Here is a 23,546-nt window from a genome sequence, read left to right as displayed (position 1 = left end):
AAAGTATCATCTCCATTTCACAGATGGGAAAAACTGAAGCAGAGAGCTAAAGTGACTTGCCCAAGGTCATCCAGTAAATCAGAGGCAGAGCCAAGAATAGAAGCCAAGTCCCAACCCAGTATCCTGTCCACTGCACCAGACTGCCTAGTTTTAGAGGACTTTTTCAATACATATTATTGTATACTCACTATGTGACCTTGGGCAAATTACTTCACTTTGCTGTACCTCAGCTTCCCCTTCTGTACAATGGGGATAATAATATTCCTTACTTTGTAGGGCACTCGTGGAAAATACTATCTAAGTGGAGAGTACTACTATGTGTATATATATAGTGAGACCTATTCCCCATCCTATATTGCCTGGACTTGACAAGGCAGAATTTAATTAGGTATTTATACTGAACGGAGCACCTCATAAAGAAGTTGCTACAAAATGGAGGTGGCAGCCACAGAAGCCACTGTACGTATAGGCCTGTGGAAAGTGTTCTCTGCTCTCGATTCAAATAACTTTTTTGTTAGCATGTTTCCACCATTTATTGCTGGCATCAAACCCAAGCTATATATTATGCAAACCATCTGGTTTACCCTCAGGTTTGAAGTCAACTGAACTGTACCTGTGGAAGGAATCCAGAATTAGGCCCTGTGACAGAATTTTCCCAGCGCCTTACCCAGCAACAGGGGAAAATAAACTAAAGCCCCGTGCTACCATTCAGCCCAGGGCTCTTTCCTCAAGGCTGGCATTATTAATACAAACAAATTAAAAACAAGACCAAAGCTGGTTGGGTCATCGCCACTACCCATCGTTCAAGCCTCCAGCAAGCCAAGAGGAAAGAAATACATCCTTTCTCTGGCTAGCTGTGCCTCTGCTTTAGCCCTACCCCAGGTTACCCAAGTGATAGGCAGGAACCCCTTTACGCATATGGACTTAACAAGCACCTCTATACATTGTCACACAGGTGCTGAAACCTGTAGGGTCCTTACTACTGAGCCAGTGTGACCAGCAAAGGAAGGCAGGAGTTGGGACTGTCTGGTCTTATGGAAAACAAAAAACCAGAGGACAAATCAAGCCTGCAGAGAAGGCTAAAGCTAGAGTTTAGGTAATGCTAGTTTTGAATTACCCTGTTTTTGTTAACAGAACAAACCCCTACAGGAAGATGACTTCACTTACTAAAATTAGTAGGTTGTTTGACAATGGCAAGGGCCTTCTCTGGCTTACAGGCTCCAATTCTATTTAATGTAGTTCTATTACATCCCAGTGTTGCTAACTTTCATGATTTTTATCATGATATTTAATGTTTCTCTAAAAGCCTGCGCTTCTGGAGTCAAGTTATTAGATGAGAGTCTGCTTTTGTTGGTTTTGTTTTTAAAAGGTACGTTTCTTGCCCTCCCCAACCGCAGAGAAAAGCTTGAAAACTCACAATGTATTTCTTTTCAAAATTTCATTATTTCTGGGGGCCTGACTCTTGCTCTTTGAACACTGTTGATTGGCAACACAGATATTCAAGTATTACAGTAAGGAAATCCATCTCTGAGGAGTGCAAGCCACAAAAATTTCAGGTTGCTGTACCAGGGAGAGACTGAGCATTTGGACACAGCTATAACCAATGTAGTGTTAAAAGAAGAAATATGAGCTAATAAGGGTAGTTTATTCCGGTTGCCTCCCACTCAAATACAAAATAATAAAACCTATTAGTTGAAATCTTATTTAACTGCTTCATCTCTCCACAGTAACTGATTGGGTTTTAGACACTCAGCCAAAGAATATAATCAAATCAGGTTTGCTTCGTGATCTCCTAAGTAATCATGACATAATATGCATGGTGTCAGAAAACTCGGTCAGCACGCTTCCTCCAACTGATTAAAAGATTTGGTCACTTAAATTTTTCCATTTAGACAATGAAGCTGAAGAGATATGACAAATACAGTGGACAGATCAAGAGCAATAATGGATGGTGACAGACTACTTTATTTTTTTTTTTTTTGGTAAAGTGAATTATTAGTTTGGAATATTTATGTACTATAATAATTAAAGGTTTGTTCCTTCTCCCATTGCCAACTCCTACTCACTTTACTAAGACATGAATAAGCCCTTAAAAAACAGGCATATTATCCCTTGAGCCCCATGAAGAGACTACTGTATTAGCATATGACGACAATGTGTACACTGAGCTTAGGAATCCTGGGCCAAGTTTAACCTTGCCTGTCTCTGAATGGAAGTAGTATTGAAGACAGAGCACCCCTAATTGCTTCCTTTCACCAATGCTGGGCATTATATCTACACAAGGCATAATGCTTCCACAGATGATGGAATGAGCCAAACCACGCTTTTAAAAAAAAGGGATTCAAGCTGCAGAGATGAATGTGCCAAGGGCCAAGCCATGGCCACACTCAAGCATATGGCCTTTAGGACGATGAACATCACAACCAATGCTAGTCAGCATCCACTTTGAGTGAAGACAGCCAAACTACAGTCATGCCTTGCCAGAGGAGTGGGGGTGGGGAAAGAGGCTTCTTGTGCCTTTTCCCCACCTGCACTGGAATAGTCATCATTTACCAATATGGGTATGTCTATACTGTGTAAAAAAAAAAACAAAACAAAAACAAAAAAAAAGGCAGCAGCAAGTCTCAGAGCCCAGGTCAATTGGCTCAGGCTGTGCTACAGGGATAACAATAGCAGTGTAGATGTTCAGGCTCGGGCTGGAACCTGTGCTTTGAAACCCAGTGAGGAGGGAGTGTGTAGAGCTAGCTGACAGGCCAGTCAGGAGGAAAATACATATTACAAATATTTTACTAGCATTGGATCAAAAACCATTGCCACTTGAGTCTCCAACAGCACAGATGATAACTATGACAGGTTACTCTTCACTCTGGAGTGCCACCTGATATACTGGAGTACCTCTGAGCCTGCCTGTTCCACCAGTCGGTGCTCCCTGTTACCACAGTATCCGAGTACCTCACAGCCTGGAATGTATCTATCCCCACAATAGCCCTATGAGGCACGGCAACACCATTATCCCCATTTTACAGATGGAGAACTGAGGCACAAAGACTAAGTGACTTGCTCAAGGTCACACAGGGACTCTGTGGTGCAGTAGGAAATTAAACCTGGTCTGCCAAGTCTTAGGCCAGTGACCTAACCACTGGCCTACCTCAGCTGTACCTAGCTCCCCCAAAAAACTGGACAAAAAGAGGTAGGGACAACCCTAGATCACTGAAATTTGCTACACATGTTTTTCACATCTGTATCCGTGTATTTAACTGCATCTGACAGCTGAAGAGACAATCCTCCTGTTCATACCGAAGAACTTACCAATTAGATCCATTTCACTCAAAGCAAATAAACTAGAATGTTTGTCAGCATAGTCCTCCAGAAAGTGATTTCCTTGCACTCAGTTTGTCACCATTAGCAAAATCCGTTTTCCAGCATTACTATTCATTAGTGCTACTCCATTTCCAATATTATTTTAAAAAGTGACAAATGGCCTCCACAGAGCTATGAGTTAGAGTCATACGGCGGGTGTCACACTTGGTGATTTATCCCAATTATCGTACTTTCAAATTTACTCTTCCTTGGCGTTTCTGATTCAGCTCCATAGTTCAAGACACAGAATCCTGCTGATAGAAAATACTGTAGTTGGGTTGTTTTGGAGGGGAACGGTATTAAATTTTCTGTAATAGAACATGAGGTACCAAAAAGCTCCATTTGGGTGGTTTTATTGCTTTCTATTTTACGTTTATGTTACGCCCCATCTGTGTTGGGATTGGGTACACAATTACACACACATCAAAATCGCTCCTAATGGCACAGTTACCATTGCAGAATTAACTGCACCATTACAAACTCAAGTCTTGAAAAGAGAAAAAAGAAAAAACAACACTACATTTTGTTTCCTAGTTACAGAATAGTTATGACATACTTTAGAATAGAGTGGGGAAATAACACCCATTAACCATGCCATATGAAATTCATGGTGTCCTTTTAAACCATGCAGTGTGGAGAGCCTATTTAGGATTACAGTACCAATTAAGGCTCAAGTGTTGATTTAAATAGGATGGCAAATGCAGAACGCTTGAACTTAGCATTTACATAGTAGTTATCTTCAAAGTCCTTTTCAAAATTACATCAATTGGTCTGCACTGGGACTGTTATTTAAAATACTTTTACTCTTAAATTTGCAGACTACACCTCTACCCCGATATAATGCGACCCGATATAACACGAATTCGGATATAAGGTGGTAAAGCAGCACTCCGGGGGAGCGAGGCTGCATGCTCAGGAGGATCAAAGCAAGTTCGATATAATGCGGTTTCAGCTATAATGCGGTAAGATTTTTTGGCTCCCGAGGACAGCGTTATATAGGAGTAGAGGTGTATCAAAATAGGGGACATTCAGGGGAATGCAGCTGTTTTCACAGGATGATCTTGAGAGGTCCGGCACACTAGCAGAATATGAAAACGAACGGTGTCTATGTGCTCTTGGGGAGAAATAATACCCAAGCTAAGTACAGTTTGAATGGTATTGAATTAGTTAATCGGATAGAAGAAGAAAGAACAGTTGAGAAGTTGAAATAATTTTCAGCTACTCCCATTCATCACATTTTCACTTCAGTGTTTTTATTTATACTGAAGGTTACATTCTTTCCCACCAGGCCTACCTGGCCCTCTCTACTGAGGCAAAAAAATTCCTGCTGAATACTATGAAATTTTTGCCTGAGTAAGGAGCGCTAGTTCAGGTATTATCTTAAATTTCAGCTCTCGACAAAGCTCACGCCCCTCAAGGCACTATTAACAAAACCATTCATCTTGGGCTGGGTACTCAGGAATGCACGCATACACACAAGAGAGACCCAGGTTCATACAACATAGAACATATGAACACATTTATTTAACTTTTCTGTGACCCTGCACCATGTAGAAGTTGACTTTTTTTTTTCCAGCTGAATCAGGTCCCATGATGGCATATTAGTGGTAGGTATTTTTTCCAGTGGACTTAACGTTGCAAGAAAAAACTAGCTGCATAGTAAAGCACAGCATGTTCAGTATCTTGGCTAGCTCCTTTATAGCCTAAATGTCATCTTTCCAGATGAAAAATGCTTTAGAAACTCAAGGTTGCTTTTGAAATTGTTCCCACTCTCACTATCGAAACTGCAAGAACATACACTGAATTAATTCTTCCACCAAATTCTCAGGCACTATAAAAAGATCTTTTTAAAATGTCTTTTAAAAATGTCATACAAATGGATTAAAAATTAAAGAGGGCTATTAAACCAAATTTATCATATTAATATTTTCTTACTCTGGATGCAAAATTTGGAGCCTTTGGTAATGAAACACCTTAAACTTAAAAACCTCCCATTTGCAATTGTAATAAGAAGGGCATTGAGGTACTGACCCTGCAACTGCATTTCCACATGCAAGCACATGTCCAGTAGCAAGATCAAGGTTATGTGTTACTAAGTGTGTGTACACATCACACAACAGATTGTCAGCACGCAACAAATCAGATTTAATTTTTTGAATTATTGTTTGCTGAACAGGTATGCTGAGTTCATAGAATTGCAAGCAGGTCTTTCTCTCATGCTAAGAATCTAGGAGGAGATTATAAACACATCAATTAATGCACCAAAGTAAATCATCATCAGTACTTTACCTCCAGCAAAACACACATTTGTTTGCACAAGCCAGGCTTGGTGTGGTCTCCATGCAGCGGTGACTTTCAATGCCATAAAAGGTGTGTTTGTAGCAGCCTCCTCTACCTCGCAGCATCGACTAGAAACAGGGAAAGAAAAAGGCACATAGAAGTTTAACAGTTTGCAATCAATTGATGTAAAAAGCAAAATCTAGAAAAACAAGATTTGACAACTCCAGACACATTTCAGCTTCTTTCATAGAAAGAAATAAGACAATGGATCAAACTTAATTCTTACTCCCATTATACAGGAGATCAAACTAAATTATCACAATGGTTCCTTCTGGCTTTACAACCTAGGAACATATGAAAATTCCAATGTAACTGACTTCATAGAGATTTATACCTGTGATTAATTAGCTCAGTAACCTGAATATCAATAAGCAGGGGCGGCTCCAGACATTTTGCTGCCCCAAGCATGGAGGGTCCGCTGGTCCTGCGGCTTCGGCGGACCTCCTGCAGGCACGCCTGCGGGAGGTCCATCGAAGCCGCAGGACCAGCAGACCTCCGCAGGCACGCCTGCAGGAGGTCCACCAAAGCCGTGGGACCAGCGGACCCTCCTCAGGCAAGCCGCCGAAGGCACCCTTCCTGCCGCCCTAGCGGCAACCAGCAGAGTGCCCCCCGCGGCTTGCAGCCCCAGGCATGTGCTTGAAGTGCTGGTGCCTGGAGCCACCCCTGCCAATAAGGCTGCTTAAATTAAGCTTCTTTTTGCCAAAGAATCCACAGCAGAGTCAATGCATTGGAATGGAGATTAAGTCCCCGATGCTGTATTAACTGCAATACAGCAACACTCAAACATCTTTACAGGCATTTCTTTAAGTTTTGCATCATTTTTGTTTTTAATACTGTCATATCAAATGCTGTATAGTTATTTGTTCCCCTAACAGATCTTCAACTTCAATCATCAGCCACTTTGATTTTCAAATCCATCCATGGACAGATTCCACAACTCAGGTTAAGTGTAAGCAGTAGGCCACAATAATGACAGATATCGTCTATTTGAGAAAATTCATGGCAAGCAGATCAGTGTACACAGTGTACAACAGCTTATGTATGTACCTATATAAAAAGTTTACATCAGTGCTGGAAAATTCATGACTCTCCTTTACAGGAAGGAAACAAAGTTCTAGCTTAAACATCATTTTTTCTTAAATAGTATCATGCACCATATCTGTTATTAAAGCTTTCAGCCTTACAAAAATACTCACTATCAATAACCAACAGGTTAAGCCACTTAGCTGTAAATTTAAAGGTAACTTTCTTGTAAAAAGTTACTACAAAAATAGTAATAAAAATCAATTTAAAGGCTGCCTTATTAAACATCCACTTATTTTAATTCTCCTGAAAAATCTGCTTCTTTTTCTCAATCCTAATCTAAATAATACAAACCCTCTTTTACACCAAGTGTCTGTTCCAGGAGGACTGCATTATCTCCTTACACTTGGGTTTTCAGCATCTATCCAGGGGTTCTCAAACTGGGGGTCGTGACCTCTTTGGGGGTCGCAAGGTTATTACTTGGGGGTCGTGAGCTGTCAGCCTCCACCCCACCCCCACTTCACCTCCAGCATTTATAATAGTGTTAAATATTTTTAAAAATGTGTTTTTAAATTTATATGCAGGGGTCGCACTCAGAGTTTGCTGTGTGAAAGGGGTCACCAATACAGAAGTTTGAGAACCACTGTTCCCTTAGGAATTTGCAGTCTATTTAGAATGTATGTTGGTTGGGACAGACACTATTTTCTGGTTTTTTTGCACAACACATCAGATGAACAACAACAAATGGGACAGGATCAAGAGGGAAAGAGGAATATAATGGATTAACTTTTAAACCAAACCCTTTTAATCAAAAAGCCTCAGTGAGCCAAATTAAAGTTTCATCCTCTCAGAGAAAAAGAAAATACAGCTAACACCTAACCATTACAGTAATTATGCATGAAGTGATTTAAAAAAAAGGGGGCGGAGGGGTTCAAAAAGGTGATTGTGCCCTCTGCCTCCAACCAGGTGTTAAATTATTATTTGTATTATCGTAGCACCTAGGAGTCCTTGAACCCCTTGCATGGTGCTGTACAGAACAGCGCAGAACAAAAACACAGTCCCTGCCCAATGCCATATTTGTATGGATTTTAGAAGATGCACATCATCTAAGAGAGCCAGATAGTGCAGATGGATATTCTGAGATGCCCAGAAGTACAAATCATTCGTACCTGCCAATTCTTTTCTGTAATACGGCAAAGCATAAATACATCTAATCAGTTAAGATGGTACTGTACAGCTTGTTTTCGTTAATAAACCTTAGGCCTACTTCTGCTTTCCACTGGTTTAAACTGAATCTACTAAAATCAATTAAGATACTAGTCTGAAACTGGTAACTTAGGCCAGATCCACACTATGCACTTCGGGATAACTACGTAGTGCCTCCATCCATTCCCTAACTGTACTTCGATACTTTTTAATGGGTTTTATGTAATATTGCTTGAAGCGATGGCACTTTAAAACAAATCAGTTCTCTATTCTTCGCTCTCATTTGCAGCACTGACCAAGTCGGACAACTTTTTCTTTAAGTATATCGCTGCCTCCTAGTATGTTAAAAACCACAGAAGGAATGTTTTTTAAAGTAATTTTACAGACCACTTTTTGCAATCGATGCAGTGGTCACCAAAAGCATTAGCAGGATCAATATGCCTTACAAAATATTCATGACAGTACGGCAAGGGTGTGCTTTAAACCATTCACAGGTGCAGATATTGTGATGTGACACTTCTCCATCAGGCATTTCAGTAAAAACTAGATTCAGCCACCCATGTTGGCAATCATCATTCAAAGAGTTCTTTTTAAAACAGACCAAGCTAATCATGTGCCAAAAACAGAGAGACCAGGGAATTTATCACTGCCATGACTCCAGAATTAAAGATGTGTCAGCATGTTCAATAAAAGTGCTTAATCCCAGAGTTTATAATTCTGAGAATGTTTTAGTAAAATATATACTGAATTTGCAAAATTCATAACATTCTCTGTTTTTCCAATGAGGGGACAGAGCAGACCCTTTAAATCAGTCATAAAACTAGGATCATAGGGCTTATAGGAGGGGCGGGGCAATATTATACAATTCAACTTTCAGAATCTCACACACTAGTAAAGTTATTTTACTCCTTAGAAATAAAATCCATTTTATTGATTGACAAATGCAGAAAATCCAAGGACAAGGCAGTACAACCACAGAAAACCAGAAACAGTTAAAGGACAAACTGGTCTGAATACCCTGCTACAGCTAGGTGAGTTTTACGATGAAAAGTGTCGTCTTTGCTTTAGAAGACCTTGCCTCTGTGGTGAAAACAATCTCCCCAACATTCCCAATTATATTTCATGTTATATATTACTGCAGACAGGAGCTACAACAACAGGAATAAGCTGCAGAAAATGAGACTACTAGAGAATGGCTCCAACTTCTTTGGCTAAATCATATTTCCACTCTTCACAGCAGCGATTTAATAAATCAAAATGCAAAGCGACAACATTATAGACAGCTTAAGGTTTGGTTACAGGTAATTATTTTCAAATGGTTATTTTGGACAGAGAAGAGTCACACCTGATTTAGGTCTCTAGATGTTCGTTTGTGTTAGTGTTGCAAAACCTTAAAAAAAAAAAAAAAGGTACCTTTGTCCACCGACAAAGCTTCACACCAGAATGGCTTCCAATCAATTTGTAACCTGGACAGAAAAAAGGGAAAGATTAGTTCCATTGATTTTAAGCTGCAGTAATTGGCACACAAAATTAATCTAGTCTCAGAGTATTAACATCTCCCTGCCCCGCTAGCCACCCCCTAAAAATTAAAGGTGTTCATATGGTGGATGTGACACGATACTAGAGCTTGTCTATATGGAGAGCTAATGAGCTACAAGCCAGAGTGTGATGTGCAGCACCACTAGCTTGCTGCGCACTAACTCATCATGTGGCCCCCGCTACAAAGTGCGCTACGGAACTTTTAGTAAAGTGTAGTGATGTCCACGCAGCAAACTAGTGCTTGGTGAGCTAGTGTGCTGGAGAGTCACACCTTGTCTGCATAAAGAGTTAGTGTGTGGAAAGCTGAGCCCTAAGTTAACATGGTGGAGAAACTTAACACATACACGAACAATTCCCTGCATTAGAGCTATTTCATTGATAGCATCCGCCTTGTTTTATTCTCACAAGCCCAGACCTCAGAGGGAAAGCCACATGCCACTCAAAACTGACTTCACCTCATTTAGGATGGCTGCCGATTGTTTACACATCATATATTTATATTGTCCAGTCTCCCTCTGATAAAAAGAGGGTGGCCCCAACATGGGGCCATGTAACACAGTGGCAGACTCTAGGACAAAGCACAGTGACAAAGAGTCTGTGTTGAGGCATCCGCTTCTTAAGCACATTGTAACTATGGCAGAATCACAGCAGCAAGCTAGCCAGTTAGCTCCAAACCAGTCATACAGAGGATGGACTCTCTCTCAAGGGCAAAAGGAAATAGGGTCTGGAACACAAGGGGTCTTCAGGAATAACCCTGGGAACAGCTAAATCTGAGGGAGGAAAGCTTAGGCAGAAGGAGGTGAATCTGAACTATCTGCATGGTGCAAAATCCAGGTGCTTATAGGTTTCTAGGGTAGGGCTAAAGGGTACAAAGCAGACATCAATGTAGGAAAGACCCTTCAGTCTCATAATGCATCATCTAGCCCTTCAGAAAGGTGCAGGAAACAAAAGTACAGGTTATACCCAGAACAAGACTTATCACACCTCTGCTCACCTCTTCCAGAAGCTTCTCCCACACTAGTGTCTCTGCCTAGTTCTGAAGGGGGCACCTCAGGAGAACGACTGTTCCATCTTCATGCCCTTTCAACATAGGCTCAAGAGTACCAGCAAATGGCCTATGTGAAGTGATATTTGTTCACTAAAACGGGGCAGAGACCAACCCAGGGCCTCATGTAGGCTGCTAAATAGCCAGCGTATGTCATTCTCCAAACTGCCCGGACCTTAAATTAGAACCCTAGCAGTGACTCTTCCCCTGGACAAGCAAGGTTGACAGACCAAGGAGAATCACAGCCAGCTCTCCTCAGCCCACTCATGCCGCAACAGTGATAAGAGTCAGAAATGGAAAGGAGAATGATGGGCTTAAAAAGGAGAGAAGCAGGAAGGAAGCCTCAGGATTTTAAAATGGACTCAAGATATTGTGGGCCAGATTCTCAGCTGGCATAAATTGGGGTAACTCCATTGTCTTTAGTGGAGTTACGCTGATTTACACCAGCTAAGACTCCAACCCTATATTCTGAAGATAATGTAAATTTGACATCACTTCATGACATGACAACAGTATTAACACACATTTCTTCATCTAATTAATCCTCTCATCCCAATGAATTTGATGTTCATTAAGCTCTAAGCACTATTACCCTAAATAGTCTACATTAGGTTATTTTCATCTTTGGAAAACAAAATGCTTAGATACCCAAATGTCTGTAAGACTTAAATTCACTACGAAATGGGCACAAAGAGATAAGTGGGATTCAGAAAGCCCACTTGCGTAACTCAGACCAAATGCAGAGCTCTTTACTAATCAATGCAGACTGGACACCCACAGACCCAAAGGTTTACCTCAGCTAGCTAGTTTTTCTTGGTTAATTCCAGCAGATGTTTATTCTTTTAAGGCAAATAAAAGTTTATGAATCAAGTCCTCCTTCCTGCCCAGAAGCATGAGCTAGAAATAAAAACCTACCATTCGGCACACAGAACCAATCACTGCCACCCACAGCGAATCAAAGAGCAGAATTAGTTTGTTTATTTTACGTTCTTCACTTGTGAAGTTATCACACACATCTCATTGCAACCAGGCTCAGGGTGATGCTCCATCCTGATATACACACCCCTGAAGCCGCAATGAAGTCAGTGCACAATTAAAACGAGAGTAAGAATCTGAGTCAGATGTACCAACTACAAATAAAGCAGCATGATAAACTACAAGCACAGGAGCCTGTGCAACTATTTTATCGACTGAGTATATACAGCACTCAACAGGCTATTTGTGTTCGTAGGTATTGAGCACCCTTCACTTCCTACTGAAGTCAAGGGGAGTAGAGAGCACTTCAAAGGACTAGCCGAAAGCATGTTACGTAGGCAGAAGTTACACAAAAATTAATTCTGATGGACAATGAACTATTGGCTATCAAAAATCCTATGGGCCAGAATGAATTACTTCAATGGAGAGAGACTTGTACCTACCCTGAAAAGCTTACAGTGGACAAACTGGAAAAAGTTCAGAGAAGAGCAACAAAAATGATTAAAGGTCTAGAAAACATGACCTTTGAGGGAAGATGGAAAAAATTGGGTTTGTTTAGTCTGGAGAAGAGAAGAATGAGGGGGACATGGTAACAGTCTTCAAGTACAGAAAAGGCTGTTACAAGGAGGAGGAAGAAAAATTATTCTCTTTAACATATGAGGATAGAACAAGCAGCTAAGGGCTTAAATTGCAGCAAGGGAGGTCTAGGTTGTACATTAGGAAAAAATTCCTGTCAGGGTAGTCAAGCACTGGAATAAATTGCCTAGGAAGGTTCTATAATCTGTCGCTGGAGATTTTGTAAGAGCAGGTTAGACAAACACCTGTCAGGGAGGGTCTAGAAAATACTTAGTCCTGGTGGACTAGACTAGATGACCTCTCAAGGTCCCTTCCAGTCCACTCATTCTATGATTCTATGAATGGAACTATGCCATTTTACACCTGCTGAGGGCCTGTCCCCATCTTTTTAAGAAATAACACATTTTACTAACGTATTTGGGCATCTGTGTAGCTCCAATCAACATTTAAAATATAGGATTTATTTTCACCAAAACTACATAGAGACAGAGTTTAGAGCCAGAAGGAACCAGATCACGTACTCTGACCTCCTGTACATCACAGGCCACCACCATCACCCAGCACCCGCACACTAAACCCAACAACCAAAATTAGACCAAAATATTACACACCTCAGGAGACTGTTATACACCACAATCAGAAAATATCAGGGACCAGATGTGCACCAGAGCCGGAGGCCCCTGCAATGGCAGGGAAATGATTAAGTGAAATATGCTCAAATAATCCTGGCAAGTGGCTCACACCCACATGCTGCAGAGGAAAGCAAAAAAACCCAAAGCCGTATGAGGCATGGGAGCCTGGTCTAGTGGATAGGGCATGTAACTGGTAGCCAGGAGACTTGGAGTCTATTCCTGGCTCTGCTACTGCCCTACAGTATGACTTTGGGCGAGTCATTTCATTTCCCTGTGCTACTTCTTCCCCTCCTGTCCTGGGTCTTGTCTTGTCTATTTAGGCTGTGAGCATTTTGGGGTAAGGACTCCCTCTTGTTAGGTTTCTGCAATGCCTACCACAGTGGGGCCCCGATTTCAACTGGAGCCTCTAGGTGCTACTGTATTTCATTTTTATTATTTGTCTGAGTAGAACTAACTGCACGTCTTCTTCCTCCCTTCCACAAAAGTTCCATTGACCACATTTGTAGCTCACATCACTCCACGGAGCTTCCATGCCTTTTTTTTAAAAAACATTTTACCCATTTATCAGGTGCCATTTGCAGACCTCCATCGACAGTTTTAGGAAAGATTTATTTATTTTCTCCAAGACTATTGCACTGCATGTCAGTAAGAAAGTCTTAATATTATCATTAAAAAAAACAAAAAACAACCTATTATATTAAAAAGTTTTACTGAAAATAAAACCCATATGCCCAAATCCCCTGTTGACCAGTTCAGGGTAATGAAAAAAATCAGATCAATCTTAAGAGATGTTGAGACCCTTAAGAGACTAAAATGAAGGTTTTATTTAATGAGACAGAGAAGATTGGCCACTTTGGAATAACTATCTGGAGCTATGAACACCATTTTCAGTGACTGGGGGGAAAAACTGGAATGTGGGTTGCTAGTATGATAACTGAGAAGGCCCAAGGACTCCATTAGTGTTACAATAGCTCACAGTGATGTCTGGGATCCTGACCTACAATGGGATCCTGAACCTACAATGTTTATTTCCCTTGAATAAGGGCCACCCACGACAAATTCAGTACGCTGAGCACCTGCAAACCTCCAATAAAGATAATGGGAACTGCACATGCTCAGCGCCTCCTAAGATTTTGCTCAACATTGATGAGGGGCTGAAGCTCTTAGCCAACTTTAGCAATGAAAAGTGTCTGACTCATCTAGTTGGCCTGTGCCAGGAATTATACTACTGGAAGAAATAGCACACAGATCTGCAGAAGTGCTTACAAGCAATTTATGTAGCTGGTAAGCCAAGCTCTTCACCTGCTGTGTTGACTGTGTGGAAAGTTTGGTGATAATTACCCACTCAGCCATCCTAGTGGTTTCAAGAACTATTAAGTAATGGCAAAGTCCTAAGCCAAATGAAACCCATCCCCATGCAGGTTAGTGGCTAAAGTTTAATAGCTCAGTACAGCTATTTTAACGACTAAAACATTCCTCCAATTTCTCTAAAACCCATTTATCTATCTCCCATTTGGCCTATCACTACTGGCAGCAAGCCAGCCTAAGTAACACAGAAGACAGGAGCACAAAAGGACTGTGCATACTCATGATTAAAGTATACAGCAGGGGTTCTCAAACTGGGGGTCGGGACCCCTCAGGGGGTCGTGAGGTTGTTACCTGGGGGGAGGGGTCGCGAGCTGTCAGGCTCCACCCCAAACCCCACTTTGCCTCCAGCATTTATAATGGTGTTAAATATATTAAAAAGTGTTTTTAATGTATAAGGGGGGAATCGCACTCAGAGGCTTGCTATGTGAAAGGAGTCCCCAGTACAAACGTCTGAGAACTCCTGCTATACAGGATACGGTAGCATCTTTTGTGGGTGGAAAGGAGACAGAATCAAAATGAGGCTCTTCTTTCTCATTATGCTACGTGTCTGCTACCTGACCAAAAATAATGAACTCTTCAGTGCCCAGGCCAGGACACCTTTTCCATCAGCTGTGCCAGGTCACCTTCACTGTTATACTTTTTTGGTTCTGTGGCAACTCTATTGATCTTCTTTCCTATTTGCTATGCTTCCAATGGCCGTCTCAATTAAATCCAGCTGTTGGTCCCATCTAAAAGCACTCAGGGCAAGCCTGTGCATAGATATTCCCAAGGACATTCTGAACATATTCAACTGACTTTGCTAGTAGTTTCAAGGTGTCAGCAGAGAAATTTCAAGTTTCACATCTTCCCAAAACACTTGTAATGAGATACAGGCTTAAGCAGAAAGTTTAGCTTCAATATACTCCAAATAAAAAAATGCTTTCCAGACAGCACACTCTCTAATCACAACTAGATGGATTTATGGTCATACTACTGCTCAAAAGAAATACTCATCAACACATCTTTAATGACGATTCATGTAAGTCAAGCCCATGAAATACCTTTAACATCCTAAGCAGGATCATAATGAAATCAACAAAAAAAATAATTTACTGAAAGCACAAGGAGTTCAAAACTAGGATTTTGTACCAAGTGAGCTTTCTCTAGCTGATGAATTCTGAAAAAACTAGAGCTTGCCAAATGGTGAATTTCAGTAATCAAGCCTAAGTGTTATAAAAGACATGAATTATAGCCTGCAAATCAGCTTTTAAGAGAAATGAGAGTCCTCTGGCTATAATAATATGGGGATAAAAAGAACATTTGGTAATGATCTGTTCTGAAAGTCAGACTTTTAAAAGAAGAGACAGAAGCTACGTTACAGCTGTCAGCCAGCAGGGTGTACACAGTAAAAAAATTAACCACAACTTGGACACAAGCTGCACCATTTTTATCAAGTGATTTAAAAAAAAACCAAAAACCACTGTTTGGCATCCATACAGGGATCACATTCTATGTTCTCTGCCACTGATAGAGTGTGTTCTCCATTACAACAGCATGTCATCCATCGGAACTGAAAGCATCTCCAGAAAACTCAGATGTTCACGCCTTGTCTGCACTAGGAAGTTTTTAACTATACTGGTATAATGAAAAAGGCAAAACCCTCTTACTACAGATGCAGTTATACTGGTCTGAGTGCGAGTGCCTATCCCGGTATAAGCTCATCCCTGGTCTACACTACGAGTTTAGGCTGAATTTAGCAGCATTAGATCGATTTAACCCTGCTTCCATCCACATGGCAAAACCATTTGTGTCGATTTGAAGAGCTCTTAAAATTGATTTCTGTACTCCTCCCCGACGAGGGGATTAGTGCTGAAAGCGACCCTGCTGCGTCGAATTTGGGATAGTATGGACACAATTTGATGGTACTGGCCTCCAGGAGCTGTCCCAGATTGCTCCATTGTGACTGCTCTGGCAGCACTCTCAACTCAGATACATTGGCCAGGTAGACAGGAAAAGCCCTGCAAACTTTTGAATTTTATTTCCTGTTTGGCCAACTTAGCGAGCTGATCAGCACTGGTGACCATGGAGTCCCAGAATCACAAAAGAGCTCCAGCATAGACCGAATGGGAGGTACTGGATCTGATTGCTGTATGGGGAGACGAATCCGTGCTATCCAAACTCCGTTCCAAAGGACAAAATGCTGGAATATTTGAAAAAATGCCAGACAGAGGTTATAATAGGGACCCGCAGCAGTGCTGTGTGAAGCCTACCTATGAACCAGAGAGACAAATGGCCGCTCCGGGGCTGAGCCCCAGACATGACACTTCTATGATGAGCTGCAAGCCATTCTAGGGGTGTCCCTACAACTACCCCACCCCTGTGCTTCCCTCCTCCCCACCCCTCCTGGGTTATCTGTGTGACAAATTAATAAAGAATGCATGAATTTGAAACAACGACTTTATTGCCCCTGCAAGTGGAGATCAAAGGAAGGCTGTCGGCTTACAGGGAAGTAGAGTGAACCGAGGGGGCGGGTTTTCATCAAGGAGAAACAAAACAGAACTTTCACACCGTAGCCTGGCCAGTCATGAAACTGGTTTTCAAAGCTTCTCAGAAGAGCACAGCAGGGCGTGCTGTGCATCAAACCGCCCTGGTGCCTGGCTGCATGTAATCAGCGGCCAGGTGATTTGCCTCAACCTCCCATCCCACCATAAATGTCCCCCCCTTACTCTCATAGATATTGTGGCGCACACAGCAAGCAGTAATAATGATGGGAATGTTGGTTTTGCTGAGGTCTAACCGAGTCAGTAAACCACACCAGTGAGCTTTTAAATATCCAAAGGCACCACCATTATGCACTTGCTCAGCCTAGAGCAGCCTGACTAAATCTCCATTAGACGAAACTTAAAGAAGAGAATGACCTGAAGTCATTCCCATTTTCGTTCAGGCGCCCCTAACTAACCTAACCGAGGTTGGCCAGGAGCACCCACGGGACAACAGCTAGTGGTCGTATTGCAACGTCTGCTGTGCGCAAGGCAAGGCAAGGGGATGCTGCTGTGTAGCACTGCGTCTGCCATCAGCACCCAGAAGACATACAGTGACAGTGAGCTGAGCGGACTCCATGTTTGCCGTGGTATGTCGTCTGCACGGGTAACCCAGGAAAAAAGGTGATAAACGATTTTTTGCCGTTGCTTTCATGGAGGAAGGGAGGGAGGGAGGCCTGACAACATGTACCCAGAATCACCTGCAACAATATTTTTGCCCCATCAGGCATTGGGAGCTGAACCCAGAATTCCAATCAGCAGTGGAGACTGCAGGAACTGTGGGATAGCTACCACAATGCAATGCTCCGAAAGTCGACGCTAGCCTCGGTACTGTGGACGCATACCGCTGACTTAGTGCGCTTAGTGGGGTCACACACAATTGACTGAATCAAATCGATTTCTAAAAAAATAATCTTCTATTAAATCGACCTAATTTTGTACTGTAGACATACCCTTAAGATAGTTCGATAAGTGAAGTAAGCTATACACTAGTATGAGATACCTTTGTATCAGTATAACTGCACACACAGTAGACGTTGTAATGTTAGTTGTATCAGTACAAATTAACACCCCTAATCAATACAGTTATACAACTATCTAGTGCAGACCAGCCCTAAGTAGCACAGAAACGTAGGGAACATCACAATGGAAGGTCATTGCACTATCAAAAAATTGTTTTGCCAAAACACTGAAAGATGTAGGGCTGTGAAATTAAGGATTTAACCGTGACAGACTGAGCTAAATAAGCAACTGAAATCACCAGGAGGTGCAAGAGCAAAAAATTAGCCACACTTCCCAATAAGGAAGAAGTCATTGCAAGCTCTGGTGAAAGTAAATTCGATGCAACACTGAACTTGAATATCAGACAAATTCAGGGAGCTGCTGTGAACAGGATAATAAATATCCAATATATTTGTGTGGTTCTGTTAAGCAGTCTCCTTAAATAAACACTCTGGTTTGAAGTGACTGCTGCCTGTTAAACCTGACACTCATCAGGAGAATGTTCACAGGAATAAAGTTTCCCATTTGCTCCCACAATGCAAAAGTGGAGTGTAAAAGGGTTGCAACATAATAAGGTCACTAACACAGTAGTAATTCACCTCCAACATTAAGGATTATCATGAAGGCCATAATGCAATTTCTTTGCTTGAGCTACCACACAACAGGGGTACTTGACAAAGATTACTTGGCAGAGAAACTGGGGAGGCGGGTGGGAAAGAGACAACAAAACTTACAAAGGCTGAAAGGAAACTACTGGAATTAAATTAGTATTTAGTCCAAAAATATTAAGAGCATCTGGTAGCTGGACAGGTTGGCCAGTCATATTGGTGGATATTGAACTATAAACACACTCTGGATTTTGTTCTGAGCTCTGACCAGTGTCTCATGGCTGAGGGATGGGAAAGGGGGGTGGGGGGGAAAAATCAATCAATGCAACCAATATGAGGCCTAGTTTTCACAACATCATTTTTAAAGCATTCTGGCAGGAAAGTACTTTAAAAATAGGCTTGTGAGGTAGGAAGCTTTCAGGTCCTGAAATATTTTCTTATGAGTAATGCAATTGACAGAGTGACTCCCAATGAGAGTGTTTGCGTGACAAAAGGTTGCAGGACTGGATCCTAACTGCGAAACAGTTGCAGCTTAATACTCGTAACTCTTTGCCTCCCAACTGAGCTGCTAAAATGTTGCTTTGAGCACTTAATGTCTTCCGTGACTATCAAAAACTTATTTTTGCATTTTCAACATGTTGTAAAAACCTGCTATGACTAATAAATACAAAGCTCTCAGGCCACATGCATTAGATACAAGCAAACATATGTACCTAAATGTCAGAAAACTGAGACATTGACAATGATGAACTGCCAGTAGCTGCAACAAACTCCAGCCTCAATACCTGGCAAATTTTTAAAATTTCAGTGTCCAATATGATACTATTTTTCATTTTAATCAAAGCAGAGATCCATCTTTATATTACAAAATTGCCAAACTAGCGGAGCATATAAAACCACTGATGTATCAGAGCACATTTTCCTATCAAAGTGTCTGCCCGACAAATAGACCGCCACAAATACCACTTCAATGTTTTCATCTACATTAAACTGCTGCTGAAAAAACCTCATGCTTTATGCAGGTATAGACAGAGCAAAGGGGTAAGCAGAACCACCCACAGGGCTGCAGCAAATGTTCTTGCCACTGACAAAGTAATGTTGACTGAATTTCCAGTATTTGGGTCGAATGAAGGAACTTCTCCTACAACTATCACAAGATATTACCCAGTAATATTCCTGAAACACACCAGCCAGAGGAACGCCAATATGATTTTGCATACAATAAAGCAAACACAACTTCAGGAGGAAACAGAGACAAAAGGTCAAGTGAGGAATCTTTTAATTGCTGCAGGAAGTTTAATTTTCCATCCTTTTTGTAGAATTAGCTCTCCAGCCCCCACCTATGAAAGACTGATGTGATCACTAGTTGTTTGCAGTAGTGTCGTAGCTATGTTAGGCCTCTAGTGAGCTTACAGCAGCACAGCTGTACCATTATAAGACTGCTCACATAGCTGCTCTATGCTAGCAAGATAGAGCTCTCCTGTCAACATAAAGAACCCCACCTCCACGAGCGGCCCTAGCTATGTTGATGGGAGAAGCTCTCCCACCAACATAGCACTGTCCACACTGGCACTTCTGTCGGAGTAACTTATGTCACTCGGGGGGGAAGGAGGGGAGGAGTGTTTTTTCACACCCTGAGCAACAAGTTATATGGATATAAGTGGTAGCGTTGACATGGCCTTAGTCTCTTTGAGAGAAAAGGTGAGTGAGGTAATACCTTTTATTGGACCAATTTATGCTGGAGAGAGAAGCAACCTTTCAAGCTTACACAGAGCTCTTCTTCAGACCTGGGAAAAGTACTCCCAGTATCACAGCTAAATCAATGGTGGAATGGATAGTTTAGCATAAGTAGTTAACACATATTGTAAGGGACCATTCAAAGTGAAGTGGCCTGTTAACACCCCTGCAGTCATAGGACCAACAAAAAAAAAAGGGAGGGGCTCAGGGGGATTAGCGGGTTACACATTCTTGTAATAAGCCATAAATCCAGTATCTTTATTAAGACCCTGATTTTTCGTGTCTAGCAAAGTTATAAATTTAAGCTCCCAGGCTCATCTTTTGCAGCTCTTGTGCAGGTGCCCTTTGAGGATGAGGACTGAGAAGGCAGAGGGCAATGTTTGCCCAGGGGTGATGTGATACAGTGACCACTGATAACAGGAGCTGGTGTATATTTATCATTCTATTAATGAAAACTCACCCTTACCTGAGCCTCCGAGTGCACTAATAAATAATACCACTGAGCTATTACATAGTGCTTTTCATCAGTAAATTTCAAACACTTTACTAATGTGTTCTAGACTTGATTTTAACAAATAGGGAGGAACTTGTTGAGAATTTGAAAGTAGAAGGAAGCTTGGGTGAAAGTGATCATGAAATCATAGAATTTGCAATTCTAAGGAAGGGTAGAAGGGAGTACAGCAGAATAGAGACAATGGATTTCAGGAAGGAGGATTTTGGTAAGCTCAGAGAGCTGATAGGTAAGGTCCCATGGGAATTAAGACTGAGGGGAAAAACTGAGGAAAGTTGGCAGTTTTTCAAAGGGACGCTATTAAGGGCCCAAAAGCAAGTTATTCCGATGGTTAGGAAAGATAGAAAATGTGGCAAAAGACCACCTTGGCTTACCCTTGAGATCTTGCGTGACCTACAAAATAAAAAGGCGTCATATAAAAAATGGAAACTAGGTCAGATCACAAAGGAGGAATATAGGCAAATAACACAGGAATGCAGAGGCAAGATTAGAAAAGCAAAGGCACAAAATGAACTCAAACTAGCTATGGGAATAAAGGGAAACATGAAGACTTTTTATCAATATATTAGAAGCAAGAGGAAGACTAAGGACAGGGTAGGCCCACTGCTCAATGAGGAGGGGGTAACAGTAACGGGAGACTTGGAAATGGCAGAGATGCTTAATGACTTCTTTGTTTCAGTCTTCACTGAGAAGTCTGAAGGAATGTCTAACATAGTGAATGCTTATGGGAAGAGGGTAGGTTTAGAAGAGAAAATAAGAAAAGAGCAAGTAAAAAATCACTTAGAAAAGTCAGATGCCTGCAAGTCACCAGGGCCTGATGAAATGCATCCTAGAATACTCAAGGAGTTAATAGAAGAGGTATCTGAGCCTCTAGCTATTATCTCTGGGAAATCATGGGAGACGGGGGAGATTCCAGAAGACTGGAAGGGGGCAAATATAGTGCCCATCTATAAAAAGGGAAATAAAAACAACCCAGGAAACTACAGACCTGTTAGTTTAACTTCTGTGCCAGGGAAGATAATGGAGCAGGTAATCAAAGAAATCATCTGCAAACACTTGGAAGGCGGTAAGGTGATAGGGAATAGCCAGCATGGATTTGTAAAGAACAAATCGTGTCAAACTAATCTGATAGCGTTCTTTGATAGGATAATGAGCCTTGTGGATAAGGGAGAAGCGGTGGATGTGATATACCTAGACTTTAGTAAGGCATTTGATACAGTCTCGTATGATATTCTTATAGATAAACTAGGAAAGTACAATTTAGATGGGGCTACTATAAGGTGGGTGCATAACTGGCTGGATAACCGTACTCAGAGAGTAGTTGTTAAAGGCTCCCAATCCTGCTGGAAAGGTATAACAAGTGGGGTTCCGCAGGGGTCTGTTTTGGGACCGGTTCTGTTCAATATCTTCATCAACGATTTAGATGTTGGCATAGAAAGTACGCTTATTAAGTTTGCGGACGATACCAAACTGGGAGGGATTGCAACTGCTTTGGAGGACAGGGTCAAAATTCAAAATGATCTGGACAAATTGGAGAAATGGTCTGAGGTAAACAGGATGAAGTTCAATAAGGATAAATGCAAAGTGCTCCACCTAGGAAGGAACAATCAGTTTCACACATACAGAATGGGAAGAGACTGTCTAGGAAGGAGTATGGCAGAAAGAGATCTAGGGGTCATAGTAGACCACAAGCTTAATATGAATCAACAGTGTGATACTGTTGCAAAGAAACCAAACATGATTCTGGGATGCATTAACAGGTGTGTTGTAAACAAGACACGAGAAGTCATTCTTCCGCTTTACTCTGCGCTGGTCAGGCCTCAACTGGAGTATTGTGTCCAGTTCTGGGCACCGCATTTCAAGAAAGATGTGAAGAAATTGGAGAGGGTCCAGAGAAGAGCAACGAGAATGATTAAAGGTCTTAAGAACATGACCTATGAAGGAAGGCTGAAGGAATTGGATTTGTTTAGTCTGGAAAAGAGAAGACAGAGGGGACATGATAGCAGTTTTCAGGTATCTAAAAGGGTGTCATCAGGAGGAGGGAGAAAACTTGTTCACCTTAGCCTCCAATGATAGAACAAGAAGCAATGGGCTTAAACTGCAGCAAGGGAGATTTAGGTTGGACATTAGGAAAAAATTCCTAACTGTCAGGGTAGTTAAACACTGGAATAGATTGCCTAGGGAAGTTGTGGAATCTCCATCTCTGGAGATATTTAAGAGTAGGTTAGATAAATGTCTATCAGGGATGGTCTAGAAAGTATTTGGTCCTGCCATGAGGGCAGGGGACTGGACTCTATGACCTCTCGAGGTCCCTTCCAGTCCTAGAGTCTATGAGTCTATAAAGGAGGTCAGTTCATTATCCCCATTTTACAGATGGAGAAACTGAAGCATAAAGAGGTATGCAAAACATGATAGAAACTTCAGAGTATATCCTCCGTGTACACGTATGTGTCAGTTTTACTGGCTGCTAGAGACCAAGTTGTTGGGTTTTTTTTTAAAGCATCCTTTCCTCTAGCTGTTATTTCATGAACTGGGCACATTTATTCTTATGCCTAAGATTTTTTTCAACTTCTAAAAAAAACAAACTCTCCTATTGTCTGGACAGAAGAATGCAGAGATAATTTTATCCTTGCCCATCTGTATGTCTACAACCTGTATTTTGTCTAAACCTAACAGGCCTCATGACTTCAAAACCTCTGCCCCAGTAAGTCCTGTCCCCTTTCAAAAAAAAAAAAAAAAAAAAACCTGCAAAAATATAAATACCTAAAATAGAAATAGAAAGAGTCCATTTCTTCTCCCCACCAATTTTACATTTGTAATGTCATCAACTTACACTGACGTAAGCAAAAGGTTAATCAGGCCCACAGAATCTCGATTATTACTACTTTCTGTGCCACTAATCAGGTATCAGAGGGGCAGCTGTGTTAGTCTGGATCTGTAAAAAGCGACAAAGAGTCCTGTAGCCACTAATACTGTGCATCTAGACTAGGAAATGAATATCAGCCACTTCTCCATGAGCTCTTGGCAGCTCCCACACCATGACCATGCTCAGGCTCCATAACTCCTGCTCTTAGGGTGTTATTTCTTTAACTTTATATTCCATAT

At 41.5% G+C, this 23,546-nt stretch overlaps 1 protein-coding gene across 6 annotated transcripts in view; it reads right to left on the bottom strand.

Annotated features, from left to right (window-relative positions):
- LOC115636549 (S-adenosyl-L-methionine-dependent tRNA 4-demethylwyosine synthase TYW1-like) overlaps positions 1–23,546 on the bottom strand; it is a 132,545-nt gene that overhangs the window by 81,966 nt on the left and 27,033 nt on the right. For all 6 annotated transcript variants that reach the window (XM_030536789.1, XM_030536792.1, XM_030536787.1 and 3 more), the window contains 2 exons: positions 9,343–9,395; positions 5,650–5,768 (listed from right to left, as the gene is read on the bottom strand). In XM_030536789.1, the coding sequence (XP_030392649.1) occupies positions 5,650–5,768; positions 9,343–9,395 (172 nt within the window). The remainder of the gene's footprint in view (positions 1–5,649; positions 5,769–9,342; positions 9,396–23,546) is intronic.

This window comes from Gopherus evgoodei, chromosome 17, assembly GCF_007399415.2.
Source record: "Gopherus evgoodei ecotype Sinaloan lineage chromosome 17, rGopEvg1_v1.p, whole genome shotgun sequence".
NCBI lineage: Eukaryota > Metazoa > Chordata > Testudines > Testudinidae > Gopherus > Gopherus evgoodei.
The sequence above is the reverse complement of the archived record's forward strand: the minus strand, read 5'-3'. Positions and strand labels throughout refer to the sequence as shown.